General features: G+C 35.9%; 1 protein-coding gene and 1 long non-coding RNA gene across 3 annotated transcripts in view; one reads left to right on the top strand and one right to left on the bottom strand.

The window, feature by feature from the left end:
* The window catches only part of LOC138849250 (uncharacterized), a 44,870-nt gene extending 30,873 nt beyond the window's left edge, over positions 1-13,997 (top strand). Inside the window, exons 4-5 of the long non-coding RNA XR_011387759.1 lie at positions 11,372-11,453; positions 13,324-13,997. This is a non-coding gene — a long non-coding RNA (uncharacterized lncRNA). The remainder of the gene's footprint in view (positions 1-11,371; positions 11,454-13,323) is intronic.
* The window catches only part of TMPRSS15 (transmembrane serine protease 15), a 146,019-nt gene that overhangs the window by 90,078 nt on the left and 35,685 nt on the right, over positions 1-20,256 (bottom strand). For both annotated transcript variants that reach the window (XM_070071911.1, XM_070071912.1), the window contains 2 exons: positions 11,476-11,581; positions 6,683-6,789 (listed from right to left, as the gene is read on the bottom strand). In XM_070071911.1, coding sequence (XP_069928012.1) covers positions 6,683-6,789; positions 11,476-11,581 — 213 coding nt within the window. The remainder of the gene's footprint in view (positions 1-6,682; positions 6,790-11,475; positions 11,582-20,256) is intronic.

Here is a 20,256-nt window from a genome sequence, read left to right as displayed (position 1 = left end):
GTTTGTAAGATTGACTTCATCCTGATGGCTAGTTTACTCTAGACTGGAATGGAAATGATGGAATGTTTCAAGTAAGTTGAGGAGGGTGTGTGGAAGTCACAGAAGGTTACAGAAGAAATCTTGGATATTAATGAGAAAGCCACAGAGGCCTAAAGAGTTAAATGTTCTGTAAAATCCTACAGGTGCTTTCAAAAATGCTATGTAAAGTAAGCACATCCCTCTTGTTGAGTTTATAATAAGTTTATAATTTTAAATGTGGCAACTTAAAGTCTTTTGTCATCCACAATTTTATATATCAGATTTGCTGCTCATAAAACTAAAGCATTGTTGGTTCTGTGCTTAGCTGTCCTCCTATAGGTTCTGATGGACTTTTCCCAGCCACTTCTATTGTATTCAGTACTTTGGGATTGTGCTGTAAACAGATGAAGCCAATAATGTATTATAGGTACCAACTGAGAGAAAGTATGGTTAGCTGAGGTTACTAAGAGCAGAAAGTAATTCGAATCAATTGGTAAATTAAAAAAAAGTTAAAGAGTTTAAAAAGCTAATATTGAAACTGCCATATTTGTTATCTAATGATTGAAACTGCTTTCTAAGCTTTCATTTGATATTGCTATTGTCAGTAAGTGATCTGGGACTGGCACCCCCATTTCTGTATTCTAAGTACAACTTGTTCTCTCATTCCTCTATTCTCTTTGAGGTAGGAAACTAATTCTATTCTGAAGGACTCTCCAAGGTGCACAATTTGATTTTTAGATTAGAGATGGGACTTGAGCACCCTCTTGACTTGCATCCTCTGGTCTGCTTTAACAAAAACCAGGAAGAAGAGAAAGCTAGGCATCAGAAATGTAAAGATAGGTGGCAGACCTATTAATAGCTGTTCTGTACAGTGATCTGCCCTCAAGGAGACCCAACAGGCCAGTCCACTACAGTGGTTTTCAATGTGGAAAGCCAGGGCTTCCCCAGAAGTCAGCTTGTGAAGAGCCCTGGCAGCTCTGCCAGCCAAGAGTTGGATCACTGGAAATGGACCTGCCCTGGAGTCGAAGGACTTCAGGTCAGAGCCACAGATCTTATTGGCCCTAAGTTGAAAAGCCCTTCACTCAGCCCAGCTTCCAAAGTGACCACCACAGTTGAGGGGATGGCCAAGTAGGGTCAGCAACATTGCAGGCAGAGCTGTACATTTCCTGTTAGAGATGCCACCTGCTTTTACCTGGCCAGTTCTCCTCCCAGGCCAGGTAGGTAATGGAAGTCAACAGGGTGCCTTCCCGAGGAGGTTCACACCTCCCTTAGGATGTACCCTATGTGAAGAGATAGGTCTGGGCCTCTTAACTTACAAGGCCTAAAGCCCACCAGATTATTTTCAAGCCCCTTCTGTCAGTTTCTATTTGTCTCTCAATCGGAAAACTTATTTGTGGCTTAGACAGCACCTTCCTTTATAATCATAGCCTCTACTCTAACATTAATGGCTCTACTCCTAACCTGTGTGTACTGATGGTCCTCTCCCCTACTTAATGATGTATGATTATTCAGAATTTCTCTACAGACAAACCCCTCTACCTGCAAAAGTTGAGTGGCCTTTCTCCTGGTCTTGTCTGGGATCAGATTTAAACCATGTCCATCAAACAATCCTCGCAAGGGTCCAGAGACCCCCTCCCATTTCCTCTCCTCACCCTGACTTGTATACTACAGTGTCTGTTTAAGTGTTCACAGAAGGTGATAATGGAATAAACCAAGGCCTTCAGCAACCAGGCAGTCAACCAGATGCTTCTCCATCCATACATGCACGTGCCTGTGGAGCCCCAAGATACCCCCAGTGGGCCCCGGTAGACGACATTGACATCCCCAATCAGCAGGAAGTAGCCAGAGAGATTCATCGTCGCCACCTTTCCTATCATAAAAAGGTTGGGATGGTAGCTTTGGGATCCGCATGGAGGAAAGGCCTATACTTCCGGGAATGGGAAGTTCCTACCTGTAATTGCTGGGAAGAAAAGTCCTTGTCAAGGTCCTGCAGGTGCCTAAAGGTCAGCCAATGAGGATCAGACCCGCCTCAACCTTTAACCCCCATGCCCTGAATCTATAAAAGGAGCTCTCCCAATCTCCGATGCGCGACTTCTCCGGCCCCTGCTCTGTTGCTCTGTTGGGACTGGGGAACCTCGCCCGGGAACAGAATCCCAATAAAAGCCTGTGACTTAATTGATTCGTCTGCCTGGGAAGATTTGTTACGCGCCTGACACCTTGCAGACTATTCCTACCAGCTTTCCTTATTGTGTAACCCAAATGATTCTTATATTGAAAGACTTTGAATTCTAAATATCTAAGCAACTGAGGGATGCAAACTTTCTAGAAATTTTGCTTTACAACTATCTACCTGACTTTTTTTCTCCTTTATTTCCTATATAATTGGAATTGTTTTAGACAATGGCTTTTGATTAAATCTAAATGTTAGTGGCTGAATAGCACCCTGGGTGGTTGGAATGTGTTGGATCTCAGTGTTATCTTAAAAAAAGCAAATAAGTAATTTTTGGTGACACAGTGACTGATGTGTTGTCAATGCTTAGTGGATGTCAGATATTGTTTCTCTGTCTCATAGACTTGGTTTTACACTCTGAAAAGGAAGCAATTATGACTTACTTTCTGTACTTTTGCCACTGGGTAAGTATATGGGAGATTTTAATCATTATTTCAGTGCATATATTAAGATGTGAATAAACCAAGTTATCGCCTATTTCTACATAAAAATATAGGACTTACATTGAAAGAAAAAATAAATAATTATCTAATAATTTTTAAACTGTAGATTTTTCCTGTTATTATATTTTAGCTAACAGAATAAATTTTTAGCCACAGTTATCTTAGGAAAATCTAGTTCCTTCTGCTGAAATGCCAATAGTTCTAGCTATACTAATTTACATAGTCTTGCCAAGAAGTCACAGTGAAATGTGAAATAATTCATCATTTGTCTTCTTACAGCAAATGCTTTGGGGTTTACGCCCTGGGAAAGAGCTAAGCCAGGAAGCATGATAATGATGGAGTGTAGTTTGGAAAGTGAGCAATGGACAGGAATGGTAGACTTTCTACAGTGTGATTCAGCAGGCCTAGTATCCCATTTCTAAAACATCAAACATAGCTCAAGTGAACACTGATAGAGGTGTCAAAATGCAAGCTCACAGTTGTTCTGCATTATTTCTATCCCAAATGCTTCTTAGGCAATTAATAGCATAAATGATTTCTATTATTGGCAACATACTTTACTGCATGCCTCCTATGAATTCTGTATGGGGACCATGTGCTGATGACACAGAGAGGAAATAATGAGGGTCTGTATTAGAAAATTGAGATTGTTGAGTAATAAAAAATATTAACTGTGGACTTTCTCAATATTAGAGAAATGCTATGGGGGTACAGAAGAGGCAATCCTTAATTTTTAGGTGCCATGGTTGGGGAATGTTTGTAAGCTTCTGGAAGGGATGACTTTGTAAGTCAGTGCTTGTTGAACTTTCCCATGAATTATACCCTAATCAGCAGAAATATGGATGCATATTTCTCATTATACACAGAAATGTCTTAACAAAAGAATAAAGCCTACTCCAAAATTTTACTTTAAAATATTTACATCTATTATTTAATTTTCTTTTCAAATTATGATTGTTTTATTGTAAGATAAATTGGCAACTAAGGGGAAAATCCATCATTCTTTGATTATACACTGCCTATGAACATTTCTGAGTGCTTCAGTTTTGTAAGTATTGTCCTACGCAAGGTTAAGGTGTTCTATTTGAGATATACTGTCATTAATTAGCATGAGCACTTGGGGTATCAAGAATGCAGAACAACTGTGTGCTTGTAGACACATGTTCTGGGCTAGGCATTTTGAAACCAGTTTCACTGTGTTCAGTTGAGCTATTTCTAATGTCTTTGAGGATGCATAAAAACATTTATGGATTTTTCTGAACAAAAAATGAACTCATTAATCATTTTCTATCCCATCCATGCATATCCATTCATGATAGATAATTATAACAACCATTGACTACAACTAAAAGGAAACCTTCTTGAACTATCCTGATAATTGATTCTGACTTACTTCAATTTCCATATTTACCTGAAGACCCTAATGTACTTTATGTCATCTTTTTTATATAATGTCCAACTTTCTCTCATTCTCTTTACCATTACAGAGCATATTTTCTATAGTTGTGCATACCTTATTCTGTCTTAAATGTCCATTTATTTTACCAGTCTCCTTGTTAGATATCTGGTGTTTTCTGTACAAGTACCAGTTACAGAACATTTATCTCATGACTACACAAAAATCACTGAAAAAGGGCCTTTAGAATTTGTTTATACTGACTTATCTCTAACAAAATATGTAGCTACTATTTTAGAGTTATTAGATATTTTTATGTCTTTGTAATTTCTGTAGATAATTTTGTTTCCCTAATTTCAGTGAAATATATCAATTTTTCAAGGAAATAAAATAACAGCATTGGAGATATACAAGGTATCTGCAAAATGTAATGGGAAATGCATATTATTTTTAAATCTCATTTTCCACAAATGATTTGAATGATACTCATAAATCCTAAGTTGGAATTTAATGAAAACAAATCTTATCAGCATCACTTGTATAGAGAAGTTTGTTGAAACACTTGAATAAAAATAGGATTGTGAGTTGATAATAAGAAAATTGACACTACTTTAAAGACATAATTCTAAATTTCTAAGAAATACAAATTATCTCTGTTGATTTATACTGTGAGTACCATATAATAGAAGTATAAATCTGTTATTTAAATTTTAAATCAACAAATACCTAGCTTTAAAAGTACACCAGAAAATATGCTAACTGCAGGAGGTAAGATATTATTGCATTTCTTTTAAAAATTTTAAATTTTAACACCCAGCATTCTTTCTTATATTTTTTCAGGTTAAAACCAAGATACTTAATTTTCAAAACTTTAAAATGTGTTTTTATTTAAAAATATTTAAATTAAATAACTGCCTTTCTTGAAATTTAATGATATTTTACTGATTTTTGTCTATTTTAGTATTTGGTTTCTTGTTACAGTTTATGATAATTATTGGTGCACTATTTATACCACTTTACCTAATAATTCTAATATTTTATTCATGGATTACTGATAGTCCAAGCATGTGGAAATAGTATTTAGACCAATGGTTAGAAACAGGGTGAAAGAACATGAGGGTAACCTATCTAGCACTCACTGTGCAGTTAATTTCTATGAACTTAAATTTTATCACTTATAGAGATTATAATAGCATCTTCATAATTGGTTTGGAGAACATCTATGGGTTAAATTAAGTTGCTAACACACAATGACTTTACACAATGTAAGTGATCAATGTACGCTAAAATTATATATCTGACATTATCCTTGGCAAATATTTATGTGAAATAGCTTACTTATCCACCCAAGTAAATAATTATTTTAACCATGATTTTAGGAAACTACATCTGTTAAATACAGAAATAAAATACATTATCAAAAGGTTGATCCATTTATTTGAGCCCAATGTGACTACCATGAGTGCATATGTTTTTTGTGTACTCATCACATTTGTGTCCAGGCACTTAAAGGATAATGAATAACTGCAATGTGTTTAAGGTCAGAGAGTTTGGGGATTAATTTCTTCCCCTCAAACCAAATAGCTCTGTGAACCTTTTGATTTAACATTTTCAATACAATTTTGCTTTTCTGTAATGTGTACTTTGTAGGTATGTTGAAAATATTAAATTAGAAAATCCATAGAAATCATTTAGTACAGCATCACATCTATAAGCACCCAATAAAACTAAGCTCATTAGCATATCCCCAAATATTTGTGAAATATTTTAAATCAATCAGAATATTTGATAGGATTATATTTTCAATATCTACAAGCAAAATGCCAAAGGAAAAATTATTAAACCATAATAAAAGAAGTCCCTTGCAATGATATCTCAACTCTATGGGTGAGCAAAGTTTGTTATTCCCTGGTTTATTTCCACAATCTTGTCTTCATCCTCATTTTATTTCCTCCTAGAACTTTCCCCTATTTTCTTTGGTTACCATGAATAGGGGCCAGCTGGAATAACAAAAGGGGGTAGCAGATATTTCACTAGTGTGTTCCTTGCCCTTTCTATGGATTCCATCAGTGATCATGTATTAATAATAAATGGTCATGGAACAACAACACCATCTACATTTGGCTGTACTGAGCCTTCTTCCTGTGCTGGATACTGTTCAACCCTTTTAATTAGTGTTAAACAGAGGAGTTCTACACATTGAAAGTAAGAACAGAGACCCTATGAGACTAAGTAATGAGTGTGGGAGAAAAATAGAATAATAATTTTTAGGGATTGTCTGTGTTTTGCCTAATAGAGAATAGTATTAACACAATATTTAGTAACAAAATACATAATTATATTTATTTGGCAAAATTTATATGATTTTCAAAACATCAATTAGAGGATAACCATGTGAAATCATGTTATTATAAAGAAGATTATATAGAACATCAGTTTCTCAGTTTTTATAATGAGGACCAATTTGGCTTTTTTCCCTTGGTTGCTTAAACTGCACGATTATATTCAGTTCTGAACCGAAGTAGACACATACCACTCCAAAAAGCTCACCAAATATTTTCATTTTGATATCAATTTATATTTGCTTTAACTTACCTCTTAAAATCTTGCTTGGACCTACACCTTCATAAATGTTTAACAGGTCTGTATAATACGTATTAAAAGAATCGAAGCTCAGTTTAACAGACAGTCCTTGGTTTACCCTAAATTTAAAACAAGATATAGATTACAACAGTCTTAACAGTGATATAATTCTTAACACATTGTAGGGTTTGAATATTTTTCTTCTTATAGTAGGAAACACGTAACATATGACACTTCCTCTTAACACTGTATTGTTAGCTATGAACACAACATTGCACAGCAGATCTTTGGAACTTTTGCGTGCTTGAAATCTATATCCATTTATCAGCAGCTCTCCGTTTGTTCTCTCCGCCTGCAACGCCTGGCGAACACCAATCTACTTTCATTTCTATAGTTTAACTACTTTGAATGCTTCACGTAAGTGCAATCATGTGGTATTTATCTTCCTTTGTTTGCCTTATTTCACCTAGCATAATATTCTTAAATTTCAGTCATATTGTGCTTACAGAATTTCCTTCTTTCTTATGATGAAACGATGCTTCATTTTGTATGTATACTGTATTTCCTTTATCTCTTCATCTGTTCACAAACATTTAAGTTCTTTCTGCATCTTGGCTACTGTGAATAATGATGAAATGAAATGTTGAAATCTCCTGGAGATTCTTATTTCAATTCGTTTGAATCAATAAGCAGAATTAAAATTGTTGTATCACTTAGTGGCTCTAGTATTGACTTTAGGAGGAACCCAAATACTGTTTCCATAACTGACTCACCATTCAACATTCCTATTGTCCTTGCACAAGGGTTCAAATCTTTCTACGTCCTTGTCAACATTTTTTTTGGGGGGTACTGGTCATTCTAACAAATATGGGTTGATATCTCATTGTAGTTTTGATCTGCATTTCCAATTAGTAATGCTAAACATCTTTACATGTGCTTGTTTGACATCTGTATGTCTGATAATGAATGTTTATTCTCATTTTTTAAAGATTTATTTCATTTATTTGAAAAGCAGAGTTACAGAGAGAGAAAGAGAAAGAGATCTTCCATCTGCTAGTTCACTCCCCAAATAGCCACAAGGGCTGGGACTGGGCCTGGTGGAAGCTTCATCCGCATCTCCCTTATGGGTGCAGAGGCCCAAGGACTCAGGCCATCTTCCACTGCTTTTCCCGGGCCATTAGCATGGAGGTGGATTAGAAGCAGAGCAATCAGGATTTAAACTGTTCCCATATGGGATTAATGCATCACAATCAGAGGCTTAACCTACTACCCCACCACGCTGGCCTCTTCCGTTTTCAATCGGGTAACTTACTTTTTGTTTTAAATGGGTTTGTTTGATTTTTTTGGTATTGAGTTGTAGTAGTTCCTTAAATATTTTTGGTCTTACTTCCATATATATAGTTTGAAATATTTTCTACAATTCTATGGGTTGCCTTTTTTTATTCTGATGATGGTTTACTTTGCTATCCAGAAGTTTTTTTACTCTGATGTAACCCAATTCATCTAATTTTGCTTCTATTACCTGGGTTCAGGGTGTCATATTCTAGATATCATTGCTAAGATAAATGTTACGAATATTTGCCCTATGTTTTCTTCTAGGAATTTTATAGTTTCAGTTATTATATGTAAGCCTTTAATCCATTTTAATCTTGAATTTTGTGCTTGGTGTAGTACTAAGGTCTGATGTCATTCTTTGTGAATTTCATATTTTTCTATATCATTTGTTGAATATACTATGCTTTCCCTGCTGTGAGGTTTTTACACCCTTGTTGAAGATGAGTTGACTGCAAATGCAAGGACTTATTTCTGCAATCTCAATTCTGTTGGTCTATACATGTGTTCCTATACCAGGACATTACTGTTTTGTTTACAATAACTTTGTAATATATTTTGAAATCAAGCAGTACAAGGCTTACAGTTTTTTTTCTTTGTCAATATACTTTTCCTATTTAAGTCCTTTTTGGTCCCAAATGAATTTCTGGAATTTTTCTCTATATCTGTGAAAAATACCCTCTTCAACAGTGGTACACGTTGAAGCTGAAGAAGCTTATATGAACTCATATAGGCTATCTCCACCACTGGCCCTATGCTAAATGTGATTGTAATGTCAAAGCTGGTCTCACCTAGCACCAAATACAATTTAATTACATCTTAAACATTACTATGAATTAATTTTGCAGACTTGTAGAAAAACCATTGTCTTTAGCCCCAGGTTGATCACCACAGGTCAAAAGGCAATCTGGTAAAATGCATCACTATTAGAGTAATCAGTTTTGAGAAGAAAAAGTAGATTATTTATGTGATTAATGAATTCATATATTCTTAACAAACCATAGCATATATATTTTAGGGTGTTCTTTTACATTTTTCAAGAATCTAAACCATACTTGTGCCATAGTGGAGATTTCTTAAAATAACTTAAGTGATAAAAATGAAGTAAAAAGAACAGAAACATAAAGACTGTTAAACAATATAGAATCATTATTATGTAAATTATGATAGCAACTTTTTGTGTATCTTACTCATAAACTATATAAATTTGAACTACTCTTATTCAGAAATGGATTAAAATATTATTTTAACCTAATAAAATTCCAAGGACTGTTTAAAGACATAACTGTACACTTAAAATTTCAGATTAAGGTTCATATATGCTTTCCATTTAGACAGAAGTTATCTAAGAGTTTTCAAAGACTTTGTAATGACATCTAGTGTAAAAACTAAGACAATTTTTGATTTCCCATATGAGTAATGCTAACAGTATTTTACAGATGAGTCTGTATATATATTTGAAACAATGTTCTCCAAATTGGTTAATTTTTCAATTGGAAAGAATTACGTAAAACTACTATTTGTAATGCACAATCTTATTTTTGATGGGCAAAGAGTATGTTGTCTATAGTATGAAACAAAGGAAATTATGCTTATTTATGTTATGTATTTTACATGAGGCTGAGCTGTAAAATATAAATGATTTAAAGAGAGTAGAGGAGCAGGTTCTGTGGCATAGTGGATAAGACCACTGCTTGTGGCAAAGGCGTCCCAATAGGCACTGGTTTGAGTCCCGGCTGCTATACTTCATATAGAATGTTGTGCTTTCTGTGAGTAATGCCAAGTAGATATACATCAAACAACCTTTTGTTTTTCTGGGACATATCTACATGGGGAAGTAACCCATTTCCTAGCATTTGGCAGGAACCCGATGTTCTGGATTAACTTTCTTTAATCAGCTGTTACAATGACTCCTTTACTTTTCTTGTGAACCATGGCAATGATTAAAATTTTTATACCATAGGTAAGGTTGGGGAACCATAGTCCCATCCAGCTGTTAAGAGAAATAACTAACTATAATTTCTCAAAATGAATTCCGTGGAACACTTCAGCATACACTGTGAGGGGAAATATTTGATGGCTCACTGTAAAGTTTTTATTGGAGATTTGCCTCACAATGTAATATATTTAAGGTTTTGAGAAGCCCCGCCCTCTTTTTAAACATTATAAAGAATTTATTTTAGTATCCCTTATATGTATTTGAATACAAAATCTTTTCCCCAAGGAATAGCTGGAAAGAAATCAGGCATTCCTCTTCTGTGAAAACCTCTGATGTAAACTTTTAGGGAGCTCATCTAACAACAGCCTGATTATTTGATCACTATCATAATTGGATTGTTCAATTGAGCATAAGAGTATGGGGGTCAAATATATAGTAACTGTTCCAAATGTCTTTTAAGGTATAGCAAAAAAAAAAAAAAAATGATGTGTGTAAAAGGTGTTCCCTGCTCTTAATCTGTAACCTTTCATGTTTCCAGGTTCTGCATCTGAGCATTTAACTAATTGTGGTTCAAATGTATTTTTAAGAAAATTACAGCAGTATGGAATATGTGCAGACTTTTAAATCGTACTATTCCCTAAGTAATACAATATAACAACTATTTACATAGCATTTATGTTGTATTAAGTAATCTAATTTAGAGATCGTTTAGTGTGTACAGGGAGATATGTGTTATATGCAAGCATTATACCATTTTATACAAGGAATGTGAGCATTCAATATTCATAGCAGATCCTAGAACCAATCTGCCTTGTTTACCTCAGCATAACTATATTCAGTTTGCGAATGCAGGTGAGAGGGACTTTTTTTCTTGCAATAAACAGTCATACATGAATGTCCTTAGTCTTGGCAGCACACGATTTGTGCCCAGGCCAAGGGGTATCTTACTACAAAATGCAAGGTGATGACCCCATTCATTAGAAAGTACTGTTTGGGTTCAGCCCTGTGGCACAGCAGGTTAATCTACCACCTACAACACCAACATCCCATATGGGCACCAGTTCTAGTCCTTGCTGTTCAACTTCAAATCTAGCTCCCTGCTAACGCTCCTGGGAAAACATGAGATGATGGCTCAAGTCCCTGGGCCCCTCTACCCACATAGGAAACTTCGAAGAAACTCCTGGTTTCTGGCCTAGCCCTGGTCATTGCCACAATTTGGGAAGTGAACCAGTGGATGGAAGATTCTCTCTCTCTCTCTCTCTCTCTCTCTCTCTCTCTTCCTCTCCCTCTGTAACTAACTCTACCTTTCAAATAAGTAAATAAATCTTTTTTTAAAAGTAGTCTTCATAGGACAGAATATCCTTTTAAAAGGTGAAGGATGAAAGAGAAACTTTTTGAAGTTAATGAGTTTGGTGTACTTTCTTTTGTAGCTAATAAAAATTGTAGTTGTTGAAGATACCACTTAAAGTGCTATGACATCACATCAGAAAAAGACTTCATGATTAAAGACAGGTAAGAGAAGAAGGCGTCTTACTGTATAATCCACTGACAAACAGTACTTGATCCAGGCTTTGGATAATGGTCAGCCTGGAAAGACCCAGAAGATCCAGTCAACAAAAATTGTCCATCACAAGCTGTGGCTGGAAAAAAAAAAAAGACAATGCTATAACTAGTACTCAAACAATATTTTTCACTTTATGTTTCTGTGTGGGAGCAAACTGTTGAAATCTTTACTTAATGTATGCTAAACTGATCTTCTGTATATAAAGAGAATCGAAAATGAATCCAGTTGCGGGTTGGAGGGACGTTATTGGGGGGGGGGGGAGCCATTGTAATCCATATTCTGTACTTTGGAAATTTATATTCATTAAATAAAAGTTAAAAAAAAGACAATGAAAGTTAGACAAAGACAATCTTGACATTAAAACTAATAAGCATTTCATAGGTGTACATGACAGAATATATACAAGAGTATTTTACAAAACTGAAGCTACTAAACCAGATCTCTTGTTTAAAATCTATTAGAGGAGTTGGTGTTGTGGTGTAGCGGGTAAAGCTGCCCCTGTGACATTAACATCCCATATAGGCACAGGTTCATGTACCAGCTCTTTAACTTCCAATCCAGATCCCGGCTAATGGCCTGGAAAAAGCAGCGGAAGGTGGCCCTAATGTTTGGGCTCCTGCCACCTATGTGGGAGACCTGGAAGAAGCTCCTGGCTCCTGGTTTTCTTCCAGCCATCTGGAGGGTGAACTAGGGAATGAAAGATTCTCTCTCTCTCTCTCTCTCTCTCTCTTTTCTCTGTAACTGTGACTTTCAAAAATAAACAAATGTATCTTCAAAAAATAAAATAAAATTTATCAGAATTTTTCAAATACTCTTACTGTATCACAGTCTTTCAGATCACTGTATTTCTAAACAACCAAAACTATGTTGTATTTTAAGTGTATTTTATCATATATTTAAGAAAACATGTATATCTGAATTGTAACCTGTCACATTAGACAAATAACAGCTAATTTTTATTCTGATTTTCCCATTAAATTGGAGCAAGGCAAGTTTAAAATACATGCACAAATTACTATGTCCTTCTGAAAATGATGAGAGTAAGACAAGGCAAAGGATACATATGTTGTTAGGGGCCTGTAGAGAATTTATCCATTCTTATCCATTCTATTTTTATGCGTTTTTTAAATTTCATCACTCTAGCTCCCTTAGGATAGAATCACTATAGAGCTCAGTATTTTTCAGCCACTATTCTTGATTATGCCTTTTACTTTCCGTGATTACTCATGTTCCTCTTTTAGTTCTTATAACACATGTTTCCATGAACTTCTCTTTACTGGTATGCACTATCACTTGTCTTTAATTTATTTCTGAATTCTTTTAGATTTTCATATTTTTTCATCTTTTTAATGTTATTTGCTACATATTTGATTCCTTAATTCTATCAACACTATCTTCTAAAATTATGCTTTCCATAATGTGACTTTTCCTCTGTACAGGTTGTGAATTCCTCATATGCCAGAAGCACTGATGGAGAATAGGAAAATAAAAAAAAAAAAATCAAAGCTAAATTTTCTGCCTTTAGAGTCTGAGAACTGGAATAAGCTAATCCAAAACCAAGGGATGGAAAAATCCATTGTAATATCACTCAGCGATTCTATCAAATTATACACTACAAGCTATTCAATGACATAAAATATACAATATAGAGACAAATAAATAACTTGAAAAATAGATCAGCACATGAAAATGTTGGTTATAATCCCATATTTTGGCTGACTTTTTGTTTTTTTTAAAGTGCAAAAATTACATTAAGATACAAATTCTGTTTAAGAACAAAACCTGTGGGATGAATTATACTGCTTTATAACTTTACAGACTGATTCCTGGCATGGACCAATAGAAGGAAAACAAGGAAAGAGAAAAAAATTATGAACAGAATTAAGTTCCAAATAATCCAGCACAGATCTTTGGAAAAGAAAAAGAAAATTCTAGCTTGTTGAGCTGAATAAGTCTCCTCACGTTTAACACTTACTGCAGCAGAAAAGGACAGTGAAAGTTGATTTGTCATGATTTGAAGATAAACAATAAAATATTTGACTTTTTAAAATTCAGTGCTACATTTTTTGGTTGTGAAAGCAAAACTCTTTCCTCATCGTCAAATCTCTGCTCACTGCAAACCAGGACAAATAAAAGAGTCAATTAATGCCTTAGCTTCAATGACCATAAAAACTAAATGATTAGAATTGTATCTATGAACTACACTGAAACTGTTCTGTTTGTATTAATGTCACATTAACACAAGAATTGATGATAACTGTGTCGTAGCAATTATCATCTGTTTCCTGTGACTCTGAGAATCTAATGTAATCATAATTCTTTAAATTAAAAAAGGATTGGGGTCAACGCTGTGGCACAGTGGGTTGTGGTCCCAGTCTGTGGCACCGGCATCCTTTGTGGGAATTGGTTCGAGTCTCTGTTGCTCCACTTCCGGTCCAGATTTCTGATGTGTCCTGGGAAGGCAGTAGAGGATGGCCCAGGTCCTTTGACCCTTGCAATTGCATAGAAGGCCCATGGGAGGCTCCTGGCTCCTGGCTTTGGGTGGATGTCTAAGGAGTGAACCAGCGGATGGAAGACCTTTCTGTTTCTCTCTGCCTCTGCTTCTCTGTGGCTCTGCCATTCAAATAAATAAATAAATCTTTAAAAAATAAATTAAAAAGGATCAAGAGATTTAAAAAAAACTAAAAAAAATGGTATGTGCTATTTTATGTAATATATACTGTGCTGTACTGCAAGGTTCTACAATACACAAAATGGTTATAGATGACATCATCTATTCTTTGAGCTAAAATGCAAGGAGGGAAAAGCGTAAGTGAAAGTAAGAACAAGAAATCTTGAAGAAAAGAATTCCATGTTTCCAATGTTCTTAAAGGTAAAATGCAGATCATTTTTACAATAGCATTTCACAACAAAAAGGAGAAGCAAAAAAAAAAAAAAAAAAAAGAGGGAGAGAATTAAAACATGAACAAAACAAAATGAATCTAAGAATTTCTAGAACTTATTTGTGAAGTTGATACAATTATAATAGTTTTCATATTTTACAGAGTTGAGTGATATCCCCAGTGGCAGAGATTGTTCTATGTCTGTCCCTGTTGTAGTTCCATCCTAGGCATGTGTCTAAACTTCACTTCCCCAAACAGCAGGCACTCAGATGGAGTAATGTTGCTGAGCTGATTAGCGGTGTGGAAGTCCTTGTGTTTTTTGTAACTGTCTTCCTTATCTGTCAATGGATTGTAAAGGATACAGTAGAGGACTCTACAGACACACAGGGTAACTTTCAAGAAGTTGGCATTTCTGGCGTGGATTATGATAAAGGCAATAAATCAGTTCTTAATGTCTTAAATTGCTGAGTGTTTACCCAAAATTTAGCCTGTCCTAAAAAATACGATCAATTCATCCTGTTTCTATTAACATAAGTTTTATTGGGAATAGATCATCTACAGGTGAAATTTTTCACTAAATGGCCACTGGTAAACTTCTTCATGCAAGGAGTGATGAATGATATTCCTGACAACATCTAAAATAAAATTGCAGGGGCTGGCATTGTGGTATAGGGGTAAAGCCGCTGCCTGCAATCCAGCATCCCAAATGTGTGCACGTTCATTTCCCAGCTGTTCCACTTCTGATCCAATACCCTGCTGATGACACGGGAAAAGCAGCAGAAGATGTTCCAAGTACTGGGGCATCTGTTACCCACATGGGAGACCCAAATGAAGTTCCTGGCACCTGGCTTAGGCCTGGCCCAGTCCTGGCCACTGAGGCCATCTGAGGAGTAAACCAGCAGATTCTCTCTCTCTCTCTGGCTCTTGCTCTCACTCTTGCTTTCTCTCCCTGTCTCTCTGTAACTCTATCACATAAATAAATCTTTAAAAATAATAATGGGGTCTAGCACTGTGGCGCAGTGGGTTAAAGCCCTGCCTGCAGCACTGGCATCCTTTATGGATGCCAGTTTGAGTCCCAGCTGATTTACTTCCCTGATCCAGCTCCCTGTTAATGCACCTGGGAAAGCAATGAAGGATGGCCCAGGTCCTTAGGCCTCTGAACCCACGTGGGAGACCGGGAAGAGCTCTTGGCTCCTGACTGGGGATCAGCTCAGCTCTGGTGTTGTGGCCATCTGGGGAGTCTCTCTCGCTCTCTCTCTCTCTGTAACACTGTATTTCAAATAAATAAAACAAATCTTTAAAATAATAATAAAATGAACTAATTATAAAGAAACAACCAAAGGGATCATATAAACAAGAATAGTGTCTGCAAATACTAGCTGATAGAATAAAAAGGGAGAGAACGATCCAACATGGGAAGTGAGATACATAGCAGACCCATAGAATGGCAGATGTCCTAAACAGCACTCTGGCCTCAGAATCAGCCCTTAAGGCATGTGGATCCGGCTGAAAAGCCCATGAGAGTATTTCAGGCATGGAAAGCCAAGACACTCTGGGGGAAAAAAAAAAAAAAAAAACACCTAAATGAAAGATCTCTGTGAGTGAGATCCCAGTGGAAAGAACAGGTCATCAAAGAAGGAGGTACCTTTCTCTGAAGGGAGGAGAGAACTTCCACTTTGACCATGGCCTTTTCTAAATATGATCAGAATCGGTGAACTCAGGGGGGTTCCATAGCCTTGGCAGCTCATGACAAGAGCCTAGGGTGATTACTGATGCCATAAACAAGAGTGTCAATTTGTTAAGTCAACAACAGGAGTCACTGTGCACTTACTCCTCATGTAGGATCTCTGTCCTTAGTGTGCTGTACATTGTGATTTAATGCTATAACTAGTATTCAAACAGTATTTTTCACTTTATGTTTCTGTGTGAGAGCAAACTGTTGAAATCTTTACTTAATGTATGCTAAACTGATCTTCTGTATATAAAGAGAATCAAAAATGAATCTTGATGTGAATGGAAGGGGAGAGGGTTTGGGAAAGTGGAGGGTTGCGGGTGGGAGGGACGTTATGGGGGGGAAGCCATTGTAATCCATAAGCTGTACTTTGGAAATTTATATTCATTAAATAAAAGGATGGAAAAAGATAAAAAAAGAAACATTCAAAATGCCAAAATATTATTTTATGATTAGTCTTGTGCTAAGGGTATTCTCAGACATTTTTTGGATTTAATTTCAGGATACTTCTGCTGAATCTAATTTGACAGACAATGAAGCAGGACAGATTTTGGGAGGAGAAAAAGATATAACTAGCTACAGATGAGTAGAATTAATGGGTCTTCATGATTGCGAAATTTTAGACTTTCCAGTGCAGCATCAAAAAAAAATTCTGAGTGAAGGGAACTTGTCCTGTCATTCATTGTATTATACTATTAGAAATGTGTTCTGTAAGCCAATCCCAAAAAGAAAATACCATATGTTTTCCCTGACATGTGGTAACAAATAGAGAGTACCTAAAAGGGAATCTATAGGAGTGAAATTGACATTTTGTTATGCACTAATTTTTTTATAAATGAATTATTTATTGCAAGTATTTCAGTCATGGAAATGAGAACAAAGGCATAGACAACCTGAAACAAATGGAATATTAGAAAACAGCTAAGAAAAGGAACACAATCATTTAATTTTACCCAAAGTCAGACACAGATGATCTGACCTTTCTGTTCCCCAAACTATGCCATCTGAACATACAAGGCTCTCGCATACTATACTACATTTTAGAATGACAATTTGGTAGACTTAAAACAAAAACAAAAAAACTGCCCTTAAAGTCAGGGATCCAATTCAAGACAGATTTCAAAATTTCCTCCTTACAACACTTACTATGCCTGCTACCTGTAGGCTGAATGCTGGGAGTTGCCTACTGGGGTAAACTGTTGCCATGTGGTTCTTATCTTTGGGAAGCTTGCAGTATATCAACTGGATATGCACTAATTTTTAACAGCCCTTGTCTCGACTGTTGAGGAACAGTGTCTGTTTCTTCATACTATTTGTTGAACTCTTTACTTAGTGTAGGGTTAACCTTATGAGTATACAGTAAACTCAAAATAGATTTTTGTAAAAATTGAGTGGGACTAGCAGAGGGAGGAGGAAGTGTTGGAGCGTGGGTGGGAAGGAAGGGTGGAAAATATTATTATGTTCCTGAATCTGTATATACGAAATAAATAAAATTTGTATACCTTAAATAAAATTAAAAAAAAAAGAAAGAAAGAAATGTCTGCTGTGAAGGGATGGGATTCATAAGGATATATGCTTTGGATCCACTGAGAACGCCCTCTGCTGGCTATTTACAAATTGTGTTTGTCCAGGGCATTGAATTCTCCAGGATATAGGAATCAAACGTGATCCATGTCCACCCATCTAGTTCTGTTATGAGCATACATACAATTCTTGTGAACTGTGAAGTCACTTTGCCAACCAACTTCCGAAACGGCCTGCACCTTGACCTAAATGTGTGAGTCGGCATTCTTTCCTTCTCACAGGTCAGCTGAAAAGTGAACTTTCTTGTTGATGCAATCTACTCAGAAGAGAGCAACAGTTGGAAGAAATCTTAGTTCAGCTGTAGTCAGCTCTAAGTTGTATAAACTTAAATAACCAAAGTCTTAAAAAAGAAACTGTAAGAGGAAGTCAACATTAATGTGACTCTATTAGTCACACAGTTAGAGCACACAGCTGGTGGGGGGGAAGGTAAGGAAAAAGGTCAATTAGAGAAAACTAAATAAATTTTTAAGTTTCTCATGAATGCATATGGATGAGCGAGTGTTTTCAGGTGGATATTATGCTAATATACGTTGAGTTTGTGCTGAAGTGAACTCCATGAGGCTTTTGACCTCAGATTCATTGATGAGTAAAATGAATAAAACAGTTTATTTTCTTGAATCCTTGCTTGATAAAGATTGATTAATTGGATTTTTTCCACTATTTCTTCTGCAAACGATTTGCATTTATTTATCAAAATAGAGACAACACTAACTTTCAAATACAAAATTTGAGATTTGGGGCCAGTGCCCTGGTGCAATGGGTTAAGCTGTCATCTGTTGAGTACCACTGCTCCAGCTCCTGCTCCCAGCTGACGTGCCAGCGAATGCAGCACAAGATGGCCCAAGTCCCTGGGCCACTGCACCCACCTTGAAGACATGGAAGAAGCTCCTGGCTGGCTTTGCCCTGGCCCAGCCCCCATCATTGCAGCCATTTGGTGAGTGAACTACCAGATAGAAGATTTCTCTGTCTCTCTTCTCTCTCTGTAACTCTGACTTTCAAATAAATAAGTAAATAAATAAATAAATCTTAAAAAAAAAAAAACACCTGAGAATTAACAGCATGCAAAACTGAGTAACTAGAGACTTGAGACTTGGTGACATGGAAGGCTAATCAGTACTGAGGTATGATAAACACAAACCATCATGATGTCTGAAAGTAACAAGGCAGTTTGATGATTTCTTGAAAGCAAATTTAGATAAATAATCTGGTTCTACTATGAAGCTCATCTCATGAGTTTATATTGGCTTAGAAAACTAATTCATACCTTAAAACTTTAGGATAAATTCTTATACTTATATGGTACCCCTATACTTATTATTTATATGCTTTGGAATAAATTCATCGTGAAAACTATTAACTTTCTGCAGATGGAGAACAAATAATAGGTGCGGTATGTTTTCTGATTATTTGATTAATCTAATATGTCATTTATGCATTTCACCTCATTTATAGTTATTGACCATAATTATATAGACTAAAAACTATGTATGTATCTGTGACATACATTGTTTTAGAAATGGAAACCAGCATCACTTTTGCTACCTCATGATGGCACACTTGGACTACATTCTCCCTGAAAAGGTTCTGGAAAATGCCTGAAACCACAGCAAAAGGTTACTTTCTTCTTTGAGTAACTTATTTATATAAAATAGATTTAAAATATTCCATAGCCTGCACTTTCTTCCAATATGCTCTGAGTGTGCTTCAAAGGATGAGGTTAAACTTGGAAGGTTTGAATTGTATCCAAGAATGTTTGAATTGGGATTGCTTAGTGGAAGTCTCTTTGTGGAGTTGCCTTTTGTTAAGTTGGTACTGGGAAACAAACCAACTGCCTGTCTTTTGAAGTATGTACCAAATGGATAGTTAATTTTTAAGACTTTGGTCATTATTGGAACATTCATTTTCAATTAACATCAAGTAAGAGAATAGTGTAGCAAAAAATAGAAGAGCGAAGTGTAGCAAGCAACTAACTACAGGTGATTCAGGAACTAATTGTGTTCAAGGCTGATTTTCAAACAGACTGTAATACACACACAAGAAATGTTCAATTCAAGCTTTTTGTATAATTTTTCAAAAACATATTACAGATTAGCTTTATTCAAATAGTTCTTCACATTGCATACTAATCTGTATTCATAATTGTATGGTAATCATACACATCCCACATGAAAATAAATATCCCTTTTGGACGCTACTTTCTAGTAAACGCCTAACTGGAATCCATGCACTTAAGTCATTAATATTCATGCTTGGTGTATAATAAATGGTAATCAAGTGTTTAATAATAACAAAACAGATATCAAGATATACAAATAAAAGATGGAATGTTTTATTCCTGAGACATTAAGTTGTTCTTTATAACTGGTTGCCATTTTCCATAGAACTACAGAAGGTGAATAAAAGCACCAACTAGATTAAGGGGCAATGCTGACTGAGGTAGGAACTACTAAAATGACCAATAAAGGGGCCGGAACTGTGGGATAAGTCCACCTCCTGAAGTGGCGGCATCCCAAATGGGCGCCGGTTCGAGTCCCAGCTGCTCCACTTCCGATT

The sequence above is a fragment of the Oryctolagus cuniculus genome, chromosome 4 (genome assembly GCF_964237555.1).
Source record: "Oryctolagus cuniculus chromosome 4, mOryCun1.1, whole genome shotgun sequence".
Taxonomy (NCBI): domain Eukaryota; kingdom Metazoa; phylum Chordata; class Mammalia; order Lagomorpha; family Leporidae; genus Oryctolagus; species Oryctolagus cuniculus.
Note: the sequence above shows the minus strand (reverse complement) of the source record. Positions and strands in the feature narration are given on the sequence as shown.